The sequence below is a fragment of the Rhododendron vialii genome, chromosome 11a, assembly GCF_030253575.1.
Source record: "Rhododendron vialii isolate Sample 1 chromosome 11a, ASM3025357v1".
NCBI classification, from domain to species: domain Eukaryota; kingdom Viridiplantae; phylum Streptophyta; class Magnoliopsida; order Ericales; family Ericaceae; genus Rhododendron; species Rhododendron vialii.
Genome location: NC_080567.1, coordinates 2,686,628 through 2,710,321, shown reverse-complemented (window position 1 = coordinate 2,710,321; position 23,694 = coordinate 2,686,628). Strand labels below are relative to the sequence as shown.

At 39.0% G+C, this 23,694-nt stretch overlaps 3 protein-coding genes across 8 annotated transcripts; all 3 read right to left on the bottom strand.

Annotated features, from left to right (window-relative positions):
- Window positions 1-1,531: 1,531 nt before the first annotated feature.
- LOC131308130 (plant UBX domain-containing protein 8-like) lies at window positions 1,532-18,308 on the bottom strand. Of its 3 annotated transcripts, none has more exons than XM_058334952.1 (11): window positions 18,109-18,308; window positions 15,198-15,294; window positions 14,511-15,063; window positions 14,350-14,433; window positions 14,147-14,265; window positions 13,792-14,011; window positions 13,446-13,661; window positions 13,208-13,372; window positions 5,348-5,491; window positions 5,195-5,251; window positions 1,532-1,964 (listed from the first exon to the last, which is right to left on the bottom strand). In XM_058334952.1, exons 1-11 carry the CDS (start codon window positions 18,179-18,181, stop codon window positions 1,857-1,859), a joined length of 1,836 nt encoding a protein of 611 aa, XP_058190935.1. In that variant the 5' UTR covers window positions 18,182-18,308; the 3' UTR covers window positions 1,532-1,856. The 3 variants fall into 3 exon arrangements, with proteins under 3 accessions (XP_058190935.1, XP_058190932.1, XP_058190933.1); XM_058334949.1 differs by having other exon boundaries at window positions 15,198-15,259; window positions 18,109-18,303; XM_058334950.1 differs by having other exon boundaries at window positions 13,792-14,002; window positions 15,198-15,259; window positions 18,109-18,286.
- On the bottom strand, window positions 9,179-13,199 carry LOC131308131 (uncharacterized). The gene is made up of 2 exons (XM_058334953.1): window positions 10,688-13,199; window positions 9,179-10,255 (listed from the first exon to the last, which is right to left on the bottom strand). The coding sequence occupies exons 1-2, from the start codon at window positions 10,737-10,739 to the stop codon at window positions 9,618-9,620; spliced, it is 690 nt and encodes a 229-aa protein (XP_058190936.1). The 5' UTR covers window positions 10,740-13,199; the 3' UTR covers window positions 9,179-9,617.
- Window positions 18,309-19,183: 875 nt separating the features above from the next.
- Window positions 19,184-22,557, bottom strand: LOC131308128 (uncharacterized). Of its 4 annotated transcripts, none has more exons than XR_009194323.1 (5): window positions 22,176-22,556; window positions 21,923-22,072; window positions 21,766-21,834; window positions 21,528-21,624; window positions 19,195-19,472 (listed from the first exon to the last, which is right to left on the bottom strand). XR_009194323.1 is itself a non-coding variant. In XM_058334947.1 (4 exons), the coding sequence occupies exons 1-4, from the start codon at window positions 22,275-22,277 to the stop codon at window positions 21,586-21,588; spliced, it is 360 nt and encodes a 119-aa protein (XP_058190930.1). In that variant the 5' UTR covers window positions 22,278-22,556; the 3' UTR covers window positions 19,184-21,585. The 4 variants fall into 4 exon arrangements, 2 of the variants coding, with proteins under 2 accessions (XP_058190930.1, XP_058190931.1); XR_009194324.1 differs by having other exon boundaries at window positions 19,198-19,445; XM_058334947.1 differs by having other exon boundaries at window positions 19,184-21,624.
- Between the last annotated feature and the right edge of the window lie 1,137 nt (window positions 22,558-23,694).

Sequence of the window (23,694 nt, the reverse complement as noted above, 5' to 3'; positions counted from 1 at the left end):
AGTCTAGGGTTTAAAGGGTTCACAAGGTTCAAAGATGGCAAAAAGGTCCCTCCATGGTTAGGGAAATGTAACTAGCTAGGTGATTTCCTAGTTTAGTTACTCCAACTAGCCGGTTAGAAATGAATTATACACACCAAGTAGGACATTTAGTTAAGAAACGAATTTCAAGGGGCTAAAATGTAATTACGACAAATTATAGGAATTTAAAAGCAATCCAAGTAATAAAATTCAAATATTTAACAGAATTTTTATTGACTGAAAATCAGGGCCGTTACAATTTCTGTCTAGAAAGGCTTTTTGGCTCTGGATTGAGTTCTCTAAGTGGCTAAAAGTACTCACAAAAGTCCTCAGGTTTACGAGAAGTCAATCAATAATCACTTTATCCTATTCATCATCGGGATGGTCCCCAATGTGGGACTTGAAATACTCGTTAGGCCAAATTGGGGTGTCTACAAACAGGGACAATTTTTCCTACTGAAAGAGTGGTGCTAATTAGAGGCTTGTTGAGGAAGAAGAACAACGCAAGATTTACCTTAGTGCCCTCCCCTATTTTAATACGTAACTGTAACTTGAGGTTAAGGAGAAATTAGTTTGTAATGACTTTATATTTAATAAATGATGAAAATTTATTAAATTAACGTTCTCAAAAATCAGGGCGTTACAAGTCTTGTCTATATAAGATCCTGAATATTTGTTTGAGTTTAGGCCTCTTTTGTGGTTGCTTTCCTCCTCCTTGGGGTTGGCTATCCATTCTCGATGTATGATTTTCGTATCAATGAAATCAATTTTAAACTTTGACCAAAAAAACAATAAAATTTGGACAATCGCTTGGTGCGTATATTTGGCCTTTTTAATATTAACAGGACTGATTACTTTCATTTAATATTTCAGTCTACAACCCAAATTACGTTACATCAATACTTTAAAGAAAATGAGAATCAGAAAACTAGAATCCTTTTAATTGAAAATAGTCATCCCTTGACATACTGTTTTTTGTACTTATTTTTCCCTTGCTCTAGGAGTTATCAACTAATACTTTTTGGTTCTTATTAAAGCAGTCTTAAAGAGTGTCATGTAGGCAAGATAATTTGCTAGTGTGAACAATATGGTTCAAGGTTTTGATATGTGAATGACAACCTAGAATGCCGCCCAAATCAGCTATATATGTATTTAATACCATAAATCTGTATCAGGTAAATATGAAGCCTTACAGGCTATTGGCATGCAGACAAGTTTTGTCAAGTTCAATAGATAACCTTTTGAGAAATACGCGTTAGGTTTGGTAGGACTGATAACCACCATGGACTGGAACTGATCAGCCAATCGCCATCTAAGAACCATCTAGTTTAGATCTGGCATTGATCGGCTGCCAATAACAGTGATATTGCACAACTAGCCAAACTCAAAATCTCCTTCCGTAAAGCTTGTTGACGTAATGTTGAGCGTGGTTTCGGGACCTGTTAGGCTGAGCGTGGCGCTAATTGTCCCACCCATGGGTAGCAAATATAATAAGCTTACAATTGCAAGACAATTTTTAATCACTGGATCTACAAGAACAGGCTACTGAAACAAGATTTCCATCCCAGTTATACAACTACAACGCCATTCCCATCAATCAATCCATCAGGAAAATCAAATGCACACTCGTCCATCAAAAAAGTCCCTCCCCAATGGCCAGAACAATGCTGTCACCACCTATTCCAACCAAATACCATAAAAGAACCAATTATCCAACAATTCATGTGTAACCAATTATCCAACATTTTCCTGAGTGCGATTTTTTTTTTTTTTTTTTACAGCTTTATCGGAGTACCACGCAAAATCAACTCTAGAAAAAGAGCTTCCTGCTTGCCACGCTAAATCAACTCTAGAAAAAGAGCTTCCTGCTTGCTGGTTAATCCTAGTTCATTCAGAGTCGAAGCACTCTCCCCATCATCAAAAGCACGCCTAGGGTATGGCCTCACCTGCCCAATAGATAACACATGAACCCATTAGAGCAGGCAAAATTTTACATTTACATATAACACACTGATAATGAGTGAACCCTCCAGAAAGAACAAAACCAGAAGAAATATGGAGACAATGTAAATGACCACTGGATATGGAGACTATGAAGAATATGTGAATGACCACTGGATACGTAATTGAGTTTAAATCATTTGAACCAGATCTCATTGATAATGAACTTGAATTGAACCGAAATTACACGTATAAGACTTAGCGTGGATCTTGGATTTGCCTAATCTACAACCATCTCATTTTCCTAAACAACCAAAAATAAAACACAGAGCAATTAGCTTTGACTTTCATCTACTCTTATATTTTTCTTCTTCGGGTTTCCATTATCTTCCAATAAAATATTCAAAACCTTAAATGTCTGAATGAAGGCAGTATACATCTTAGACATGAATGCCTTACCCTTTATGGAGAATATGACATCTAACATACCAAACTGGAGGAGATATAGATCCATCTAGCCCACCTCGTGGAACTAGGACAAGGACTAGCCAAGTTTAGCTGATTTCTGATAAATGCATCGTACAATTTGCAAAATCCACTAAAATACTTATGTTTTCAGAAAGTTCAATCAGAATGCAACCGGGAATTTTTCAAGCAAGACTTCATCCTCTCTTCTTCTTTTTTCCCCAGAATTTAGAACCAGTCACGAGCAGAGCAATACATAAAAGCCAAAACCAAGTTGAATTCCACTTTCTGAATAAAGGCCAACAAGCGGAGCAATCATAACATTCATGTAGAGACCCGTATTTTCTTAATTGTTAAAATGTTAGTTAAAAGGCTTATTTGGAAAGTATGGTTTGTTAGTGGATAATTAGATTGAGGACCAAAGTGAAAGATTTGAAAACATGAGGGAGTGAATGTGTGGTTTTAGGATATGAGGGTATATAAGGTGTGTATATGTGGTGTATGGGATCATTTTCCACTTTCTGAATAAAGGCCAAGAAGCGGAGCAATCATAACATTCATGTAGAGAACCGTATTTTCTTAATTGTTAAAATGTTTGTTAAAAGGCTTATTTGGAAAGTATGGTTTGTTAGTGGATAATTAGATTGAGGACCGAAGTGAAAGAATTGAAAACATGAGTGAGTGAATGTGTGGTTTAAGGATATGAGGGTATATAAGGTGTGTATATGTGGTGTATGGGATCATTTTCCACCTCCCTATCTCTCTCATCCGTTCTCTCTCCCTCTCTCCAGCCGATTTCTCTCTCTCTCTCTCTCTCTCTCTCTCTCTCTCTCTCTCTCTCTCACACTCAAAAACTCACTCAATCTCACAAAAAAACCTCAAGGATTAACTACCCTCCGGCCTTCCGATCGTGTCTTTAAGCTTGAATCAAGGTTTTGAAGTTCAAGGAAGCTAGGGCTTGCTCCAATCACTTGAATCTCGGTCTTTGTTGCGAGGTAGGAACTCCTTTACTTCTTCTATGTATATATATGTTGATTTGGTGTATGGATCATGCTTTGATCGTCCCCCCTTGTTGCTTTGAAAGTCTGTCAAAACTGCAGAAAATTGTCTCAGAATTGCGTGGTATCAATACCCAAACAAGGGGTATCGATGCCCCTTCTTTTTCTGGAAATCTACAGCCAGGTATCGATATCAATACCCCTTCCCTCTCTGGACATTTTGCTCGTCTTCTGGGTTTCAGCCGAACTTCAAACGACCATAACTTCTTCGTCCGATGTCTGATTCATGCAAACTTTATACTAATTCGAAGGTCTTGAAGTTAGCTTTTCATTGCCACCAAATCACATTAAGACTCTGAGTACACAAAAAAGTTGTGACTATTAGAGTGGGGGTGTGTCGGTCTACCAACTTCCGTCGGCTACTCCTAAGATTCTCGTTCTATCGTTATGACTTCCTATAATTAGTGGATGTTATTCTTGACCCGTTGGCCCTCCGTTAGTAAGGATTAAATGGTAGTTTACTTGATTAAAATGTCAATAAGATGCAATTTGTGATTGATTGATTAATTATGAACGTTTGTGGCATATATGTGGTATAGTTGGCATGTCGTAACATATTTCATGTTTGATTGTGGTCTTGGGAAGGTCATAGCTTGTATATCAAGTAAGGAAATAGTTGTTTATGTTGGAAGTTGATTTAGGAAGTCTCGTAACGCAAGGGGTGGTAATACGAGACTTAGGCGGTCCCGTAATGCAAGGGGTGGTAATACGGTGACCCGAGTTGTTAGGAATCACTGTGATGCAAGGGGTGGTAACACGGTAATCCTCGTGGTGTTATACGGTAACGCAAGGGGTGGAAATACCGATGGAGGTGATTGGCGATAGTGAGTCGTGTCGAGATTACTTAAGTTGCTTAACATCGTGTGAACTTGGTGGTACGTTGAGCTATAGGCATGCGTTAGGCTGATCATATTGAAAGTTGGAATGCCCTTAAATCAATTGTTATATATCAATTGAGCCGTACTTCTTGTCTTCATTTCACCTGCACATTTCATCATGTTTACATATAGAATCAATAAAGATTTTCCTACTGGGCTAGCGTAGCTCAACCTAATCTTTTTTTCAAGTTCAAACGCTGGACAGTAGATTGCATATGTTGAGTGCTTGAACTGAACGACTTTTTGAAGCCAGCCTCATGTAGTTACTTAATCATCTTTTGTACTGGACTTTCTTTTGGTAAAGATGAGTTTGTTAACTATTCATTTTAGAAATTCCTCTTGACTATACTGTTTGTAACTTAAGGGTTAGTTCGTACAAATACTTAAGTTCTACTTAAGTTCTATTTGGGGCCGGAGTGCCTAAGTTGTATAACCTTAATCTTGGAGACTTATTTTGTAATTTGAACAGGTGGGGAACTTCTTTGGGGTAATATATCTATGATAAGCGAAACTCTATATTGAAACGTATTATTTAATTATGTTAAAAATCGAGGGCGTGACAATTCAATACTGGCCCAACAAGACAAGAACATCCCAGACATGGAGAAGCATCATTTTTTTTAAAAAAAAAAAGCAAGGATCAGAAAAGATACAAAAAGGCTGGTAAGCAATGGCAAGAATAGGCCAGGCCTATTGTTTTAAGTTGAATTGAATACTTCGGAAACAGTAAACATTTCTGAACACCAAATGAGAGCAAAAAAATTCTATTTCAACTTGCATAACCAAACAGCTGAGATAATGACTGGCTGTAAAGTATAACAAAGTGAATCATACCAATCTATAGCTGCCAGGCTTGACACCTCTACCAACATCAATGAAGTAAAAAAGGGACTGCGAAGCAAATAACTTTAATTAATACATAAGCCACAATAATGTTGGGAAGAAATGGTTACTAGATGCAAATCAAGGCTTTTCCACAAACAATACCTGCAGTTTGTCAGACTTCAAAAACCGGCGACCATGACGACTTCCATCTGGCATCCGCACTAGGAGAGTTACAGCATTCTCATTGTCTGAGGTTGGTTCTTGAGGAAGGGAAGCTTCCTTTGCCGCTAGTTGTCTCTCAATCTCCTGCAGCAAACATATTTTTCAGGGATAAAGATGGGAACTCTGCACACACCTAACAAGAAGCTGGAAAAGACAATCATCAAGAAAAAAAGGCTTTAAGAATCACTTAATATAACCATAATATTACTCAGTCACTTAAGTTTTTTCAGTGGCTGTTTCGTCCATGGCCAATTGGATGGTCGGTGCAAGGCCAGAAATTGGAACACACTGTATAAAATCAATCCTTTCCAAATACAAATTAGTCCCACTAGTGATGAATCAACCAGCATGTAAAATTGCCTAAGTTGGAGAGGGCTTAGTTGCAGGAACCTCCTATGTGGGTGTCGAATCCACCTCGGAACCTCGCTCCCGCGCTCCTTGCTAGGAACCTCGCTTCCATTGAGAAAGGAACCCGCTCCCAACTAGGATAGAACCTCTTAGGCCTATAAATCCCAAAAGAAACAAAAATAAAAGACACCAAGCAAGAGAAAAAACAAAGTAATGATAAGATATTATAAAAATATTAACTTAAATATGTTCAATCACTTAATATAACCATAATATTACTTGGTCACTTAGACAATCTTTGAAATTGAATGACGCATAATAATATTTACTTGTATTACATATTTTCATGTATTACTGATGCAGGACGAGATTGAAATAAAGCTAAGTATAATCAAACACAAGAGAAAGGGGCTGTTTTTGGGGCTGTAAACAGTAGATGTGAATAGTGATTTTAAAGGAGTAGATGAAGGGTTAAAGAAGGATAGGTTTAGGCATCACAACTAAAAAACCCAAGGCATCACACCTAGGGGCTCTTTAGCATTACACCAAAGAGATGATTGCATCACACAATCAAAGAGCTTGAAAGCTACTCAATTTTTCATTCATTCAATCATCATATCTCAAACTTTTAAAGTACATCAATATATAGGCTCCTAAAGTGTTTAATGCCAAAGATTGTTCCTATTCCCTAGATGACTGAATAGGATGAATGTGTTTAATACCAAAGACTGTTCCCATTCCCTAGATAGCTAGATAAAATGAATGTGATGTCTAATGGTTGCATGTACCATAGCCTCCCTTAACCTAAACCTAATTCACCCAGCCGCTGTCCATCACCACCACATCTGCTGCCGTCTTTCCACCCTCCTTTGTTGTCTTCCTGCCACTACCCCAGAAGCCCTAACCTAAATCAACCAACCAACCAACCCGTAAATCAACAAATGAAACCCTAACCCAATACTCGTATCATCTCGAAACCCCTAAACGAGTCAATCTCATGCTCATCTGACCTCGAAATCCATACCTTTGTAATCGAAAATCCCACCCAGGCTCTCACAAACCCTCCTTCACTCTTATCCAGTGCTTTCAGCCCCTGAAAATCCTTCGAAAACCTAAATCGCAACTCTTGCACTTCTCGAAAACCTAAACCAAAGGCCTTAAACCCTTGGACACCCACAAACGAGTTGGAAACCCTAACAGCTAAGCTCGAAATCTCTTAATCATGTCCAAAAATGCATAAAACATGTTCGACCGTACCTGTATACTGTGCGAAAACACTTATATCATTTTCAGATGCTGGGTTCTCTCCTGCGATCTCGCTTACAGCCTGAATACAGACTTGTGCAATCTCGATTTGGTCTGAGTTGTTTTCAAAGGTGCTGGGTTCTCTTCTTCTTTCATGTTGAGATTCAGATTTGGTTTCGTTGTTACTGGTACTTGGTCTGTTGGTCATACGACACTATTAGATGCTGCTAGATCTTGTTGGGCTTGTTCTTGGCTCTGCTCTGGGTTCTTTTCTACAATATGCTGCAGGTTATGCTTTTCAATCAGTTGGTTTGTTGGTGCTCTTGCTGATGTTTGATTTGAGGCAGTGATATATTGATAATTGCTCAGTTTGGTTGGTAACTGATTAGTTGGCAACAAGGTTTGATCGGTTGGTTGTTTAGTCAGGTGAAGCTTTTTGGTCATTTATTTTTTGGTTGCCTCTCCATTGTTCGCAAAAAATGTCTGAAAAGAAGATTGATTCTGCTTCTAGTTTTGCTTTGATTGTTCGGCATTAGATTCCGTTGTTTCTGGTAGTTTTGGTTCTTCATTCAGCCGTGGCTGTGGTCGCAGCCGTGATTCTGATTTGGTGGTTGTCACTCTGTTTTTGGTAGTCATGCGGGTCGCATGTCAGGGGGAGGCAGCGACCGTGGTCGAGGCCGTGGTTCCAAATTGTGCACATATTGTGGAGGCACAAATCAATGAAATCATACAGTGAAGTATTGTTATGATCTTTATGATTTTCCTCAGGTTACCGCTTCTAAAAATATTGGACCGTTTACTCATTATGCCGACACCATGGTGACTATTTCTGCAGAGGAGTACCAGCGCCTTGTGTCAAATTAGGCTTCATCTAAAGAATTCATTATCCATTGCTACGCTATCTCAGACGGGTTCTTCCGGTACTTGTATTGCATCTTCCCGTTCTTCTATTCCTTGGGTTATTGATTCGGGTGCATCTGATCATATGACTATGACCGGTACTTCTACCATTCTTTCTGGCCATCAATCTATTCCTAAACCAACTCGTGTTACCTTAGCCGATAGATCTACCACTGATATTACTATTTGGGTTATGTTCTTGTTACTTCATCTCTGACTTTGGATTCTGTATTGCATGTTCCTCGTTTTCCATTAAATCTTATGTCCATTAGTAAACTTACCAAGTCCTTAAATTGTTCCATCACCTTCTTTCCTAATGGTTATGTGTTTCAGGATCTCAAGACGGGGAGGAAAATTGGTGGTGGTATTGAATGTGGTGGCCAGTATTATTTTACAGACAATGTTCACCCTAGCTCTATTGCCCTTCAATCTTCAGTGTCCCCATATCAAATCACTCCATATCAAATCACTGTCATCTTAGTCACCCATCCCTTTAGAACCATGAACGGCTAGTAACTTCATGTAGCAATGTTGATGTTTTGCCCTATGAAGTCTGTGAGTTTAGTAAACATCATAGACTATCCTTTTATCCTAAGGTTGAGAGTCATGTGTCTCGTCCTTTTCAATTAGTTCATTATGATATTTGGGGCCCCATGTGCGTTCCTAATGTTTTTAGCTTTAAGTATTATGTTATCCTTGTCGATGATTACACTCGTGTCATGTATCTTTATCTCATGAAAGAGAGGTCAAAGTTGTCTTCTGTTTTGAAGTCATTCTATAAGGAAATCAAAACTCAATTTGATACTTGCATTCGTACATTTCGTTGTGATAATGCACGTGAATATTTTTCTAATGCTCTTTCTAAATTTTTTGATGATCATCGGTATTGTTGGGATTTGTCCCACATCGGTTAATTATCTCCTCCAAAAACTAGTATATGAGCATGAGCGGCCTCTCCACTCTTTAGCAATTGGTTTGGAGTTGAATGCTTTAACATGGTATCAGAGCTAGGGTTTCCAAAAATTTGTTCCCCCTTATTTGTGCCATAAGCAATGTTCTAAAACTCGGTACTCGGTACTCACTCGGCCAGGCACCTTGGAGCGAGTATTCGCCGAGTACTCGGCGAGGAATACCGAGTTTTAGAACACTAGCCATAAGTGCACCGTTATTTGTTGTGATCCAAGTGTTATGGATCGTTTGTTTGCCTCTTCACGTGCGAGTCAGGGGTCCCACGTGCGGGGGAGTGTTGGGATTTGTCCCACATCGGTTAATTATGAGCCTGGGCGGCCTCTCCACTCTTTGCCAATTGGTTTAGAGTTGGATGCTTTAACAGGTATAATTCACCAATCTTCTTGCACTTGAACTCCACAACAAAATGGAGTTGCCAAACGCAAGATTAGGCATTTATCAGAGCTTATGTGTTCACTGTTATTTCAAATGCAAGTTCATAAGTCTTACTGGAGTTATGTTGTTCTTACAGCACGTTATTTGATCAATTGTATGCCATCTAGAGTCCTAGGTGGCCAGATACCCCATACGATTTTATTTCCTAGTTGGCCTCTCCACTCATTACCCCTACAAGTGTTCGGGTGCACCTGTTATGTTCATGCTCTAATACCATGTTGTGTATAGGGTGTTAACTAACCCTAACACAATCAAGTCTTATTTATATAATGTGGGACTAATAATATTCTACTAGCATGCATTGAATATTTGGTCAAACTTCCCTAAATGAAAAGTCAAAGCCTTTAATGATGCATGCCCGGTCAATATACCAAGTAGGCTCTTCATCATCCCAAATCATTGAACCTTTTGAAACTACCAAACTACCCATTGCATTAATCATGGACCGCATCTTTCTCCCCTTGTTAGAGAAAACTCGACCTCGAGTTTTGAAATGTTGAAGAATGGTAGTCCATAAGCTTTTCAATTGGAACCTTATCTTCATATCTAAATCTGCATATGGAAGTTGTTGTATCTTCTTCATAGGTGGAAGAAAAGAAAGTAACAATGTCATTCCATTTCCGAAGTTGAATTTCTCTGGGATGATGAAATTAATTGAAGTAGAAGAAAAATCCTTGAAATCCTCCCGGATGAAAATAGAAGTTGGCGGAATTTTTGAGTTTCCATGCTTCCATGAACACATGTGATCAGGCGATTTGGAGCTCAAAATAAGATATGTTGTTCGTTGATCACCAACGCAACAGCAAGGTTCATAAGTCATCTCTTTTGGTACTAAATCAGCAAGCTTTGGAAGCTGTCCGGTCACTATTGAAGGGTTATTACTTTCCAAACTATAAACTGCTTGCTTCACTTCATTGGGCTTGTTAGAAGATGGAACACTGGATTCTCCACCTCTGTAGCATGGACACGGATATAAATACGGACACGGATACGGACAATGGACACGGCAATTCTAAAAAAATGGGGATACGGACACGGCGGGGGACACGCCACGTGTATAAATAAATGAAAAATAAATATATGTACATATGTATAAAAAAAATTATGAACCATTGTATATGAATAATTTCACAAATTGTATAAATTTTTTTCAAAGGGAAAATTACAGTTTAACCCAAATGTTTTGAATAATTTCATATTAATCCCCAAAAATTTTAAAAATATTACATTTTGACCCCTAGCCGTGTCCCCGGCGTGTCTCTAGCCGTGTCCCCAGCCCTGTCCCCTATCAAAAATAATAAAAATTATTGGACACGCCACGTGGCGTGTCCAATACGTGGACACGGTGCCCTTTTGGAGTGTTGGTGCTACATAGTTCTTCACTCTCAACCCTAATGTCTTCGAGGAAATCATCTGAGTCTTTAATAGGAAGCATCTAATCCTTGATAATTTCGCAATCTTTCAATATGACTTGGTTTAAATTATCTTCTGCATCTTTGAATACTAGAGACATCGAACTTTGATGTTCAGCAATAGCCGTTGATGCGGTCGACTCACTAGAAGACTCGGACGACAAATTAGAGACCTTTAAGCACATTTCAAACACAGGACCAACAACCAGTTCCTTCGATTCTCCCACAGCAGCAACACATGAAACATTAAGAGTCTCTCTAAGAGCAACGGCAGGAGATTGTTGGGCTTCTTTTGAACAGTCAATAGAAGGCTTTTCATGCTTGGAAATCTGGTCTTTCTTACCCTTCACACTAAGATTATTCATCACCTTCCTCTGAGTTGATCGGCTTTCCAATGAATTAAGCCGATAACGAAAACTATCGAGTTGTTCCACAATCTTGAAAAGAGTTCAAGAATCTCATCCCGCTGGAACTTAGTTAATCGTCCTCTAAAAGGTCTGCCAGATCGTGTAGACATGATGCAAAGCTCGCTCTGATACCAAATTGATGCAGGACGATATTGAAATAAGGCCAAGTATAATCAAACACAAGAGAAAGTGGCTGTTTTTGGGGTTGTGAACAGTAGACGTGAATAGTAATTTGTAAGGAGGAGATGAAGGGTTAAAGAAGGATAGGTCTAGGCATCACACCTAGGGGCTCTTTAGCATCACACAATCAAAGAGCTTGAAAGCTACTCAATTTTTCATTCATTCAATCATCATCATATCTCAAACCTTTTAAGTACATCAATATATAGGCTCCTAAAGTGTTTAATGCCAAAGACTTCCTATTCCCTAGATGGCTGAATAGGATGAATGTGTTTAATACCAAAGACTGTTCCCATCCCCTAGATAGCTGGATAAAATGAATGTGTTGTTAAAGCATCCAACTCCAAACCAATTGGCAAAGAGTGGAGAGGCCGCCCAGGCTCATATACTAGTTTTGGAGGAGATAATTAACCAATGTGGGACAAAATCCAACATGTGTTGTCTAATGGTTGCATGAATTGAATATGTGGTCAAACTTCCCTAAATGAAAAGTCACAGCCTTTAAGGATGCACGCTTGGTCAATATCCCAAGTAGGCCCTTCATCATCCCAAATCATTGAATCTTTTAAGACTACCAAACTACCCATTGCATTAATCATGAACCGCATCATTTGATGTAGGATGGGATTTGAATGCGGCCAAGGATATGCTCAAACACGAAGAGAAGTGAATGTTTTGGGACTGTGAACAATAGAAAGAGAAGATGGGGTTTTAGGAAGATAGGTCTAGGCATCACACCTAGAAAACCTAAGGCATCACACAAAAGAAAAAATTGCATCACACAATCTAGCCAATAGCTTGAAAGCTACTCAATTTTTATCATCACTCATCACGATTTGCCATAAGGCTTACAATCTTATTTATACCCATTTCAACTTGACTCTAGAACTTCCCAAAAATAAATAACCTTTAGACTCCCAAAGACACATTGAACATAGACTCTTTGATTGCATTAAAGATGGAAAAATTTAATGACTCTTTGATCAACTAATTGACACTTTGACTACATTTAACATTAATGACATGGAAAAACCAAATGACTCTTTGATCAACTAATTGACTGTAAAGACTTTGACTAGAATTTGAAGAGACATTTTGACTTGACTAGAACCAAAAGACACTTCTGTGAGTCCAACCCATGTCTAACCAATATCCCAAGTTGGCCCTATTCATCCCACATGTGCCAAATTAAGGCTTCCTTATACAGTTATACCCATCTAGTCCATAAGGCCATAAAAAAAATAAAAATAAAAAACGTAAAATTACCAAATTCTCGTGACCTCTTTGTATGGCCCACATCAATTACTCCTAAACGCTCCCCGTCCCGAAAGAGGAACTCCTATAATCCTCCGCCACCGGTCCCGCCCCGGCTTCGTGCAACTAAGATACGGAGAACAACTGGAATCACATATCCAAATTATAAATATTATATTGTTTTGCAATTTAAGTGGTAGAATAATATTTTCTATTTGACATTTAATTATAGTAAAATACATAAAAATATTTATATAACTTAAATAATTTTTCCTAAACGCTCTCCCACACTTTATCATCCGCTCTCCCGTTCCCGCTTCGTGCAACTAAGGGCATGGGGGTATTCCTACCCACCCCCCAGACCTCCCCCTCCTTATCGTTCACTGCGTGTTAACTCAGCTGTGGAATGGCCCCTACCTCTTGGTCGCCCGGGGCCTTGGCACAGTGAAGTTAACACTTGTTGTTTCATAGCAGATAATACAATTCTTTGGTAGCATACTTCTCAGTGTTCCCACCATCCAACTTGGAACAAAGGCTTTTTAAATGGTGTCGGATTGAAAGGACTAAAAACACTTCAAATAATACAAGACGGTTCCAAATCAGCTAGTACTACTGTATTGGCAGGCCTGAATTTTCATATTATATATTACCTGCTCTTCCTCCAATTTCCTACGCAACTCTTCTTCCTTTCGTTTTTCTACTTCAAGAGCAGCTTCTCTAGCTGCTTGCTCTTCCAAACGCCGAGCTTCAGCTTCTTCCATTGTCTTCAGTTCTTTTTCTCTATCAGCTTGAAGTGACGCAAGATATTCATCATCCTACAAGTTAAAACAAGAAGAATCAATTACCCGTATACGATATTTTAACATAGTTGGTGGTCGAGATGCAAACCTGTTGCTCCCTAATCAACCGTTGAGCAGTTAGACCAGGCGATGGGGAGCGAGGTATCCTCTGGGGATAAAAGCCAGAGGTTCTATCTAACCCATCCTGCGTCAGCCGATGAGGTGCAAAAGGAAAACGGTATCCGCTCCCTTCAGGAATTCCACCAAAGAGTGCAGCCTCAAGCATAATTGCTTCATCATGTTCCTCGGACGACATTCCCCCCCACTTGAAAGAAATAAAGACCAAAAAAAGTACACACTTACAATAACTTCTACACTGAATGTAACAACATATCTGTTATCTGAAATTGTAACAAGGAGTTGTGATAAAAGAAGAAATTTTTTTAACTCACTACCTCGTCAGTAGGGGGATCAATTATATTGGTTGGTGGATGATTAATATCATCATCTTGTCCAGGACTTGATGGTGGGGTAACTTCTGCTTCTTCATTTTCTTTGCCAAAGTTAATAGAGGCATAAGACACTCGCCTGCTCCTGTGCCTAACCAGAGGCTGCTCTTCTACATCCTCAGCTTCATCTTGGATAGATGAGCTTCCAACATCCAACCTAGACAGTCTTTTAGCAGTACCCACATCAGGAAAAACCAGTATTTGACTCCAACATTGAACTCCCAACGCACAAAGAGAATTTCCTATTAAATAACCACACAAGCCAAGTGGCTATACGCTATCAAGTGTCATCAACATATACCTTTCATTTGATGACGTCAATTTCCCAATATCACCCACCTCTGTAGACTTATAAGCTTCTAGTTCTGCTGCTCCAACCTTCCCCCCCAGCTCGAGCGAAGTTTTTTCCTGCTCCGCTGTCTTCAAAGCCTATTCAAGTAAGACAGGTGCAAAATACGACAAAACGAGGGCCCCGACGCCCACGATATAAAAAAGACCACAAACCTTCAATGACAAGGAAACTGCCTGAGCAAGTTCAGGATCCTCTAGGCGAGATTGCCTTTGCTGAATAACCGGATTGCTCAAGTCCTACATTGACACAGTGTAATACATAAAGCTGATAAAGTATAGAGGAGCAAGCCACTAAGATAGTAAAATTTACATACATCATGAGCACCAAATGATCGATCCCTTTTCGAAGCCTCAATAGCAGCTCGAACCATTTCTTCTTCAATGTCATTGTTGTAGTAAGGCAAATCATCAATTCCCGGGGCACTTGGCCTAGGATAAGTGCCACGAGGATTATAACCTAGAAACCCATCATTTTGATCATTCTGTCCAGATGGAGCAGTGGAAATATCGTCATCATTATCAATTATTACAGTCCCTTGGTTTTCTGGGCCTCGTGCAAAAGCAGTTCCAGTAACATCCTCTATTGTAGGTGCCAGGTCAGAACCACCTGACTGTTCATCCCCATCCTTGACCTCAATGGGAATCTCCCTCACTTCCCTTGGATGCGACACGAAAGGTTCACGGCTCGTAATATTGGTACCACTATCAAATAAACCTCTGTGGAAGTCAGGATCAAGAAGAGAGAAGGGACTCAAATTCCTAGCAGAAGGTAGAATTGTGAAAGGAGGTTCCCGGAACCCAACTTGGACATCTTCATCTATGTCCATGGCATCATTTTGAGGAGCAAGTGCAGATATTTCATTCATGCTGAACATGGAAAAACAAACAGGAATAATAAATAGCAGATACCAAAGAATGAGAATAATCAAAAAGCTTTTGTCAAGTTTAGAATGAACAGAACAGTAACAAAAAGGACAAAAATACAATAAGTAAAAACTGACGTGCTTATATCTCCTCCAGTGAAATGTGCATTAACAGCTTCGTTGAGATCTCCACCATGCTCCTGACACCAGTAAGAATCGACCATCATATTGGAGGCTAAGAAAAGGAAAGGACAGGACATAATTTTCTGAAGAAAAATAATAAAAGAAAACTCCAAGTTGCACTGCTAAATGCTTAAGTAAGAATCACAAACTCCTTCAAATTCATTCACCTGCTCTTTCTATTGGAACCACTAGATGCACATAGACAAGGCAAATGGACAGGCCATAAGGAAAGGAAGGATATTGGGGTCTTAAAATGTGCAGGTGAAGTCTCTTTTTCCCTAGAGTGTACTCTTTTTCTGTTTCGTTAGTCATAATGAATGAATGCATGCAAGAATTATGATCCATTGCATCTTGCAGAAGCTAAGTCTGTTCCATTTCAAACAGGCTTCAACGAAAAAGAACTCTCATAGTCCCGAAGGCATTGGGACTCCTCGTGAAAGTATTGCGTCAATTTCTCTCCGTTCTTTTCAAATTGTTTATGCTTGCAAAGCTTTCTCCTCCTATATCCATCCACTAATAATGCATTGCGCTTAAGGATTTAAGGTCAAATAGTTTTTATTTCCCTCTCTCTTTCCCTTTAGTCTTGCTATGATTTTCCTAATACTAAAGTCTAAAATCATTAAATATATACATTGTTGCGCTCATTTATTGACTGCCTAAGCTTTTGGAATAATTGTTAACATAATGTGATATCAAAGTTTTGGTTTATGATACCATGTTACATTCTTTCAAGTTCTATGTTGGTAACTTAACATGATAAAGAATCCATGCCGGACACCCAACCCGACAGTGGTGTAACAGAATGGATTTATTCAGCAAGCATATTTCCATACTCCCCGCAAGAACCTTTAATACTTCAGGTTCTGCATGAAGCTTCCCTATCATGCATGAAATATGTTATGGCACCTTGTACACACCTTCTTTATCCTTCATAATAACAGGAGGACAGTAAAAATCTTGGGTCCACAGGTCCTTTGCTATGTTACATGGATCTTTCATTTTGGCTCAAGTACCCGTGTCCATGTGTCCGACACCCGTATCCTTTTGGACACTCAGAATCCTCTAATTGTTGTGATATTTACAGAAAACGAATATCAAATAAGCTAGAAAAGCGATATTACCATTATTTCACATGCACATGAACTAGGGAAAACATATTTTTCTTAACCCCTTCTTGTTTAAATACATTTCTATATATAATTTACGGTACATAATATGAAAAATCATGCAATAATACTACAAACAAGTGTTAAGGATGTGTCCCCGTATCCGTACCTAATTTGGGGACACATATCCCAGTATCCTAAGATTTTAGGTTTAGGAAGGTTCTGCTTGGACTTACACCCCCACTCAATACTCGCATCCGAGTCCATGTAACGTAGGTACTTGGGTATAAGAATATTAGATGAATTCAACATGTAGACACATATCCGTACACCACATAATATACCGGATCCCAATCCCCTTTAGTGAAAGTTGTTTAAAGCGAGAGGATTAAGGCACAATGCAAGATAGAGGCTTCATCTAAGTGAGGTGTGTTATGTATATCGCATAATAATTCACGAGTCTGATTATCTTATCGCATATGTAATCCACCGTGATGATAAAGACCACCCAACAAGTTACATTGTGTTTCATATCATTGCAAAATCAGCCAACAAGTTAACTGTTCAAAAAGCATCAAACAATAATACAGTCAAGAAAAATAATGCAAGCAAATAAGGAGACTAAGTCATTGAACAACACACACTTTACCTGCAAGTACAATCCACTCTTGTCACTATCCCAAAGGGGAGAAAATTAAAAGACAAGAAAATGACATGGAATCCAAAATATAAGAGTTTTTCTTTTTTTTTGATAAGTAATAAGGTTTCTAGATAACAGTATATATGTATTTCCAATTTTCCTGGTATGATTCACTCTTTCATGTCTAGGGGCATTTGATAGGACATGCAATCACATAAAATTGTAATTGTCATCTTCATATCAAGGGGTAACACATTTTCAACAAGTTAGGGGCAAATGACAAAAGGTGCGTCTATCTGCATCTTACGCCTTGCACCTCGCATGCCTCATCGCCGCTTCAGTTAGTTGTCTCACCTTATAATTTTACGACGCCTAAAGTTTCATTGCCTGTCATACCAAGGCATCCCTTATTGTGCCTATGTTAACTACTTACAGATTTTTTGTCTGTTGAACCTAAAAGATCCCGACTTTTCCAGGAATTACAGTGATGAAGTTACTGTTGAGCGGACTTCAACTACTGCTTCACAAAGCTACAATATGTTATTAAACTCTTCAAGTGAACCCCAGGCCCCAACTAAAGGCGATCAGAAAGACATTGAGAATTTGCTTTTTGGTGCACTTAACTCCAAGAAATTGCCCTTAAAACAATCCAATTCCAACCTTGTTCATAAAAACATTGCAACCCAGTTCTAAGACTTAGATCAGATAGTGAAAGTTGTGGCTTCAATTCCGTGGAGCACCTACAACGTAAGTTATTGGTTGCTTATACCATAATATAGGAAAACCGGGAATATATAACTTAACCACAAAAATAGCACCAAATTTGGAAACATATAAACCTCCCACTAGACAACCAAAGAAAACTACTCTTTGACGCCGAGAGGCCACGTATTTCACACCAGATCAAGATTCAAAAATGGTCGAAATGGATATGACACAATCCACAATGGAAGCAATAAATAAAGTTATAAAACCCTAAATAGAATGAAGCTAACTCAAATGAAAGACGATCCAACAAACACCTGAACAAGATATGGAAACTGAAAGATTAAAAATAAAAATAAAAATAAAAATCATCGGTATCTATATATTTGATCGCAAAAGATAATAGAAATTTCACCTCCAGCTTTTGCACGGCGACAGCCTCGGGTACGCCTGTGATGCTCGTAAAGGTATCGATCGCTTCTTGACATGGTCTCGCCATTTGACAAGTCCACGAATTTTGCAGAGAAAAATTGATTCGATTGGAGTCGTGATTGTATGTATATGCCTTTCTGAACTGGTTGGTGTGTTTGTTGTTTATATTCCTGAAAGAAATGAGCATATATATATATATTTCGGATCCTTTGAGGGATCCCGCACTATAAGTCCGTGCGGGATCCCTCATTGGAAATATAGACTAAGGGATCCCGCACTATAAGTCCGTGCGGGATCCCTCATTGGAAATATAGTCTATATATATAATATATATATATATATATATATAATATCAGTTCGGATCAAGTCCACACCCTTTCTAGTCCGCACCATCCGCATCTCCCCTTTTTCGATGGAATTTCGATGATCTGAGCCACTCAATATGATCAGAACGTGATTTTTAAGGTAACCCAAGAGAAATCGACAAAAAAAATGATCTGGAAGGGCTTCATCCGAACAGTTTTTGCTTGTATTTTATTAAACGGTTCAATAAAAAACTGTTTAAATCAAGTCCTTTCCGATTTTTTTTTTTTGCCGATTTATAGCGGATACTCTTAAAATCACGTTCTGAACACATTGAGCGGCTCAGATCATCGAAATTCAATCGAGAAAGGGGAGGTGCGGACGGGAAGAGGTGTGGATAGGAACTGAACTGATATATCTATATAATAAGATACGACTTGTTTTGAATCCAAAAGACAACCAACGGTCCAAAATTATACCCTGCATAAATCTACACCCTCCATTCTATAATGGCATTTTTGTAAATACTTGAACCATCCAAGGGTTATCATGGATAGCATTATGTTGGAAGCCCTAGCGGAATTTCAAATAAAATTCTCTCAAAACAACATTCATCCCGTTCCCCTCTTGCTCTCTCTCAAATTTCACAGAACCTGCGCCTCTCTCTCTCTCTTAGAAGGTATTCATTGCAACTTAGTACAGCATACTTGTAACTTTGGCTGAATCTCTAAATAACGAATGCATTGTTCACTTCTACTTGAGGTACTTTCATGGCCGGCCCAATCTTTATGGAAACAACACTTCATAAAGGAGAACTAAAAAGAGCAACAGTGCAGAAAAACGAAAGAATGCCTTATCCATATGAACATACAATGTTGAAAAACAAATAATCCCTAAACAGACTTGAATAAACAGGTAACATCTGATACTTAAGATTTCAAGATTACAGAACACTACCTCTTCCTTGTTTTTCTTGCCTCCAGTGAAGAACTTATACCCCCCAAAGAAGAGCAAACACTAGCCAAACAAAGAGACAATCACAAACTGCAAAGCATGAGCTCCGTCATGAACACAGTTTCAAACATATTGAAAAACTCACCACTAGTAGCCAAAAACAAGGACAGAGCTTGATGACACTTAAAAGAAACCACATACAAGCCAAACCAAGAAGTTCAGCAATCGAGAAGCATAACAAGTAACATAAGCACTCAATGACACAATGAGTTCTAAGAGCCACAAAAATCAAGTAACATAAAGCATGATCAATTATCTATGGAAGTTGGAAAGTAAAATCACTTGAAATTACATAGGTCATGTAACAAGTAACATAACTAAGAAACCCACAAAAAAAAAAAAACACACAAGGAACTATCATATTTTTATGTAAACATCCCTCAAACTAGGCACCGATTGATTCCTATCATACTGAACCAACAAGTGTATGATATATTATCCGGTGATACAGGGGATACACGGTTCAGCAGTTTCAAGAGGGCGTACGTCATGCTTTGGAGTAAGAAATACTAATAAGGTTTCTTTTTATGGAGATGAAAATGTATGTATATATTCATCAAGAAAAGAGAAAAAGGAGTGAAAAACTGCATGCTAAAGTAATCCGCTTATCTTAATACTAATCCCAAATCGTTCACTACGCACATTAATAAATCTGTCTGAACTTGCATTTCATCAAAACACAAAAAATAGCTAGCTTTGACTCCAACACAACTGCAGCAAAACAGGTCAGCAGCAGCCTCAACATTCTACAAATCAGCAGTTAAACTCATTTGCAGAAAACAAACAGGCATGATAGACAAGTAATTGCAGCAGCAGCACACTTCAATTGCAGCATAACATTTCAAATTCTGATAAGTAGCGGAACCCCTCAATTACTGGACTGTACATAACAGACCAGCCTACCAGGACAGCAGTACTAATATCCAAAACATAGCAGAACAAAACAGGAATGACAGCAGCAGCTGGATACACTCATGTGGATTCAACCCCATCCACATGATCTAGAAGATACAGGTCCAATCTGGAGCTGGATCAAGCAATAGGGCAGCCAATGGGCAGCCAAAACACAGCATGATCACTGAAGTAGCATAGTAGCAACATAACAGATAACTGGACAGCAGCAGCAACCTAGCAAATAGCTGAAGGGACAGCCAAAACTGGACAACAGCAGCAGCTAAACAAAGCAAAAGAAAGCTAGGGATAGCCCCCTAGAAAAGCACAACACTCCAAGGGACAACCCCTAAGTATAGGCCAAACAAAATCAAATGACCACTTATTTCTCTCCTGATTTTATTCCTTCCTTTCTTGTATTGATTTGTACACATTGTATCTTCCTTGTATACAGAATTCACTATGTAAGTTGACTACTAGAATGACTTGCTCAATGCATTGTGATAGGGGTTTCTACGGATTCAATTCCTATTTAGCAAGTTGCTTGTTGTAGCTAGTGAAAGCTCTTCGAGTCCGGTTCTTAATAGTATTCAATTTAACTGCAATTAAGAAAAACTCATTGTTATCCATGGGATCAACCCGGCTTATGGATTTCATTTCTTAATGTTCAAGTTACTGCAATTTTGGAAACAGCTCATGTAGCTCCATGCGATCAAGAATGGCACTTAAATCAAAGGAAAGTATAACATTAAGGATCTGTGGAGGATTTTAAGAGATGCCTCGAGGGGATCAGGAAAGTTGCGATCTGGTCCATCTATTCTATTGGTCCGTGTGTGTGTGTATGTTGGGTGTGTGTGATCTAATCCATCTATTCCATTGATCCATCTAATCTATTGGTCCATTTATTCCCTTGGAGACCTGCAATTCCTAAGCTCAAAGAGCTGCATTTTCACAAGTTCAAAGAGCAAAAACCAGTCACAAAATAGAGTGCATCTTCACAAAATCAGTCACAAACAAAGTGCAAAAACCAGTCACAAACAGAGTGCAACGAACAACCACAATCAGATTCACAAAAACTATGCGCCAATACTGCTCATTAAATTCTTGCTAAGGCTACTTATAGTAGTAGTATACCAGTCCAAGCACAAATATGATGGGGAGATAGAGTGCAAGAAAGTGGAAGCAGCAACTCACAGCGAAAGCAGCAAAAACTGACACAAAGATGCCCCAAAGAAACTCAATTTGAACCATTTTACGATGTTCTTCTCTTCTTGTTTGTGACTTTTGTAGTCTAACATATACAACACAAGCACATTGTCAGAAATAAAGCTTTAGCTCATGATTCCAATTATCAACAAGAAAACTATTCTCAGCCTAAAAGAAAGATGACTACAATAGATTATTGAGCTTATAAGAGGATGGTGCAACCCACCTTGTGAGCATCTCGACTTGCCTCAGCTTGCTTCCACATGGCAAGGTTAGCAGCAACCGTAGATCCCGGCTAGGATATCCCAATTAGATCACAAAAACTATATTAATGTATGGGGAAAAAAAGAGAAAATGAGAGATGAAGAAATTGTGCAACTTACCTCGCACTGATGATGAGAATCAGCCTGTTGATTCGGTCGTGGAAATGGAGTTGGTTCTAGCTGCGACCAGTGTGCCAGATTTATCTCTTCTAGACTTACTTGGTTATTGCCAACTGTCATTTCGCGGTGCGCGCTAGAGGCATCCGGATGCTGTTAATAATTAAGTGCATATAAAGTCAAGTTTAGCAAAGAAAATGCCATAAGGAACAAATGCAATATTCAGTATATTAATTCATGAAAATGAATATGGTACATTCTCGTTGGGTGAATCATTGAACTCATCTGAATCGTCATCTGTGTAACCCATAGCTTCTAAGAACCTTTTCATCTTTTGCACTTTGGATTTCATCTTCATAAACTCTCGATCACGTTCGGTGGAGGATTGGGACGGTGCTTGATCATTATTCTTCGCACCAACCAGCTTACTCTTCGTTGCTCCTAAGCCTAGCCCTCGAGTACGCCCGGGTCGCTCAGGTCCTATAGCTTGACTGAAAATCACACCCTCTGATATGGGATGTGAACTAGACCCATCTGGGCATCGCAACGCTTTCAATTTGTTCTATAAGAAGTCTCTCAAGTGTTAGGGCAAAATTTTAAAGATACAATCTTATTACGTAACAAGATCAACATTGAAAATAACCAAAGAACATGAAAACCACAAATCAACTTACAACGATAGTGTAACGCCCCCAATTTCTGGGTACGTTAATAAGACTTTTTATTACAAAAACAAGTGAGTCTGGCTCATTATTACATCACAAAGTCTTACAAGAGTACTTTTAGACAAACAAGGAGGGAACTAGGGTTCCTAACTACTGCTCCGCTTCTTCCTCCATCCGGGCTAGCTCTTCGGCTCCAAAGGCCTCCAAGGTGTAGAGTTCACTATGTTCATCTATGAGGTCTGACATATTATACCGGCGTCGCCACCAATATAATATGTCAGGGTCACCAAAAAGGCAACACCGTGAGGTACAACGCTAAATAGAGTAACCCATACCCTCTAACCCTTAACTTACAAACATTAACCATAAAATCAACGATTTCCACATAGTTCAAACATATTTGACAAATAATGACACATCCACATTCGTTATCCAAACTAATGTTGGTGTCCATGATTTTTTGAGTTTCTCCTACGCAACTCCTTGTAGACTGTGTCAACATTTTCCACATTTCATAACCATGTCACATTTTCAAAATCGTTTTTAACACACCAAACCTCGGTTCTGCCGTTCCGGGTTCCCGAGTATCCTCACAATGGTTTCGCCGTCCCGGGTTCCCATTGGCACACATTGCACTGGCTCCTCTCCGTGGATAACCAAGCCACACACCCAACCTCGGTTCCGCCGTTCCGGTCTCCCGAGTATCCTCACAATGGTTCCGCCGTCCCAGGTTCCCATTGGCACACAAAACACATATCACACAATGGGCTACCACGTCCGGTCACATTGCGGTTTCCAAAACATTTCACCTTTTCAAAACACGCCTTTTCATTAACCACACCCTAGGTGTCATGTTTCTACTTTCTCGATTTTCGTGTCTCGTTTTCATGCATCGACTCCACGGTAGGACTTTTCACATACGACATCATTCATGGAAATCTTTAAACTAACAAGATCATCCAACTCAATATTACACCACTAGTAATACAAGCAATTCATGTATGCAATCTCATAACTATCATAAAGATCAAAATACGAATACTTCTATCAATGATTAAGTCTTTATCTTTCGAAAGCTGTTCTTTCTTCCTTTTTGGCAAGTTCTAAGCA

Coding starts and splice junctions, on each gene's coding strand:
- LOC131308131 (XM_058334953.1), bottom strand. CDS start 10,739: ATGCTTCCTATTAAAGACTCAGATGATTTCCTCGAAGACATTAGGGTT. Junction 10,256..10,687: donor CGAAGACATTAGGGTTGAGA/GTGAAGAACTAT, acceptor CATGCTACAGAG/GTGGAGAATCCAGTGTTCCA.
- LOC131308130 (XM_058334952.1), bottom strand. CDS start 18,181: ATGTCAAGAAGCGATCGATACCTTTACGAGCATCACAGGCGTACCCGA. Junction 15,295..18,108: donor TCGCCGTGCAAAAGCTGGAG/GTGAAATTTCTA, acceptor TCCTTTTCTTAG/CCTCCAATATGATGGTCGAT. Junction 5,252..5,347: donor TGAAGTCTGACAAACTGCAG/GTATTGTTTGTG, acceptor TTTGCTTCGCAG/TCCCTTTTTTACTTCATTGA.
- LOC131308128 (XM_058334947.1), bottom strand. CDS start 22,277: ATGAAGATGAAATCCAAAGTGCAAAAGATGAAAAGGTTCTTAGAAGCT. Junction 22,073..22,175: donor ATGATTCACCCAACGAGAAT/GTACCATATTCA, acceptor AATTATTAACAG/CATCCGGATGCCTCTAGCGC. Junction 21,835..21,922: donor ATTCTCATCATCAGTGCGAG/GTAAGTTGCACA, acceptor GGGATATCCTAG/CCGGGATCTACGGTTGCTGC.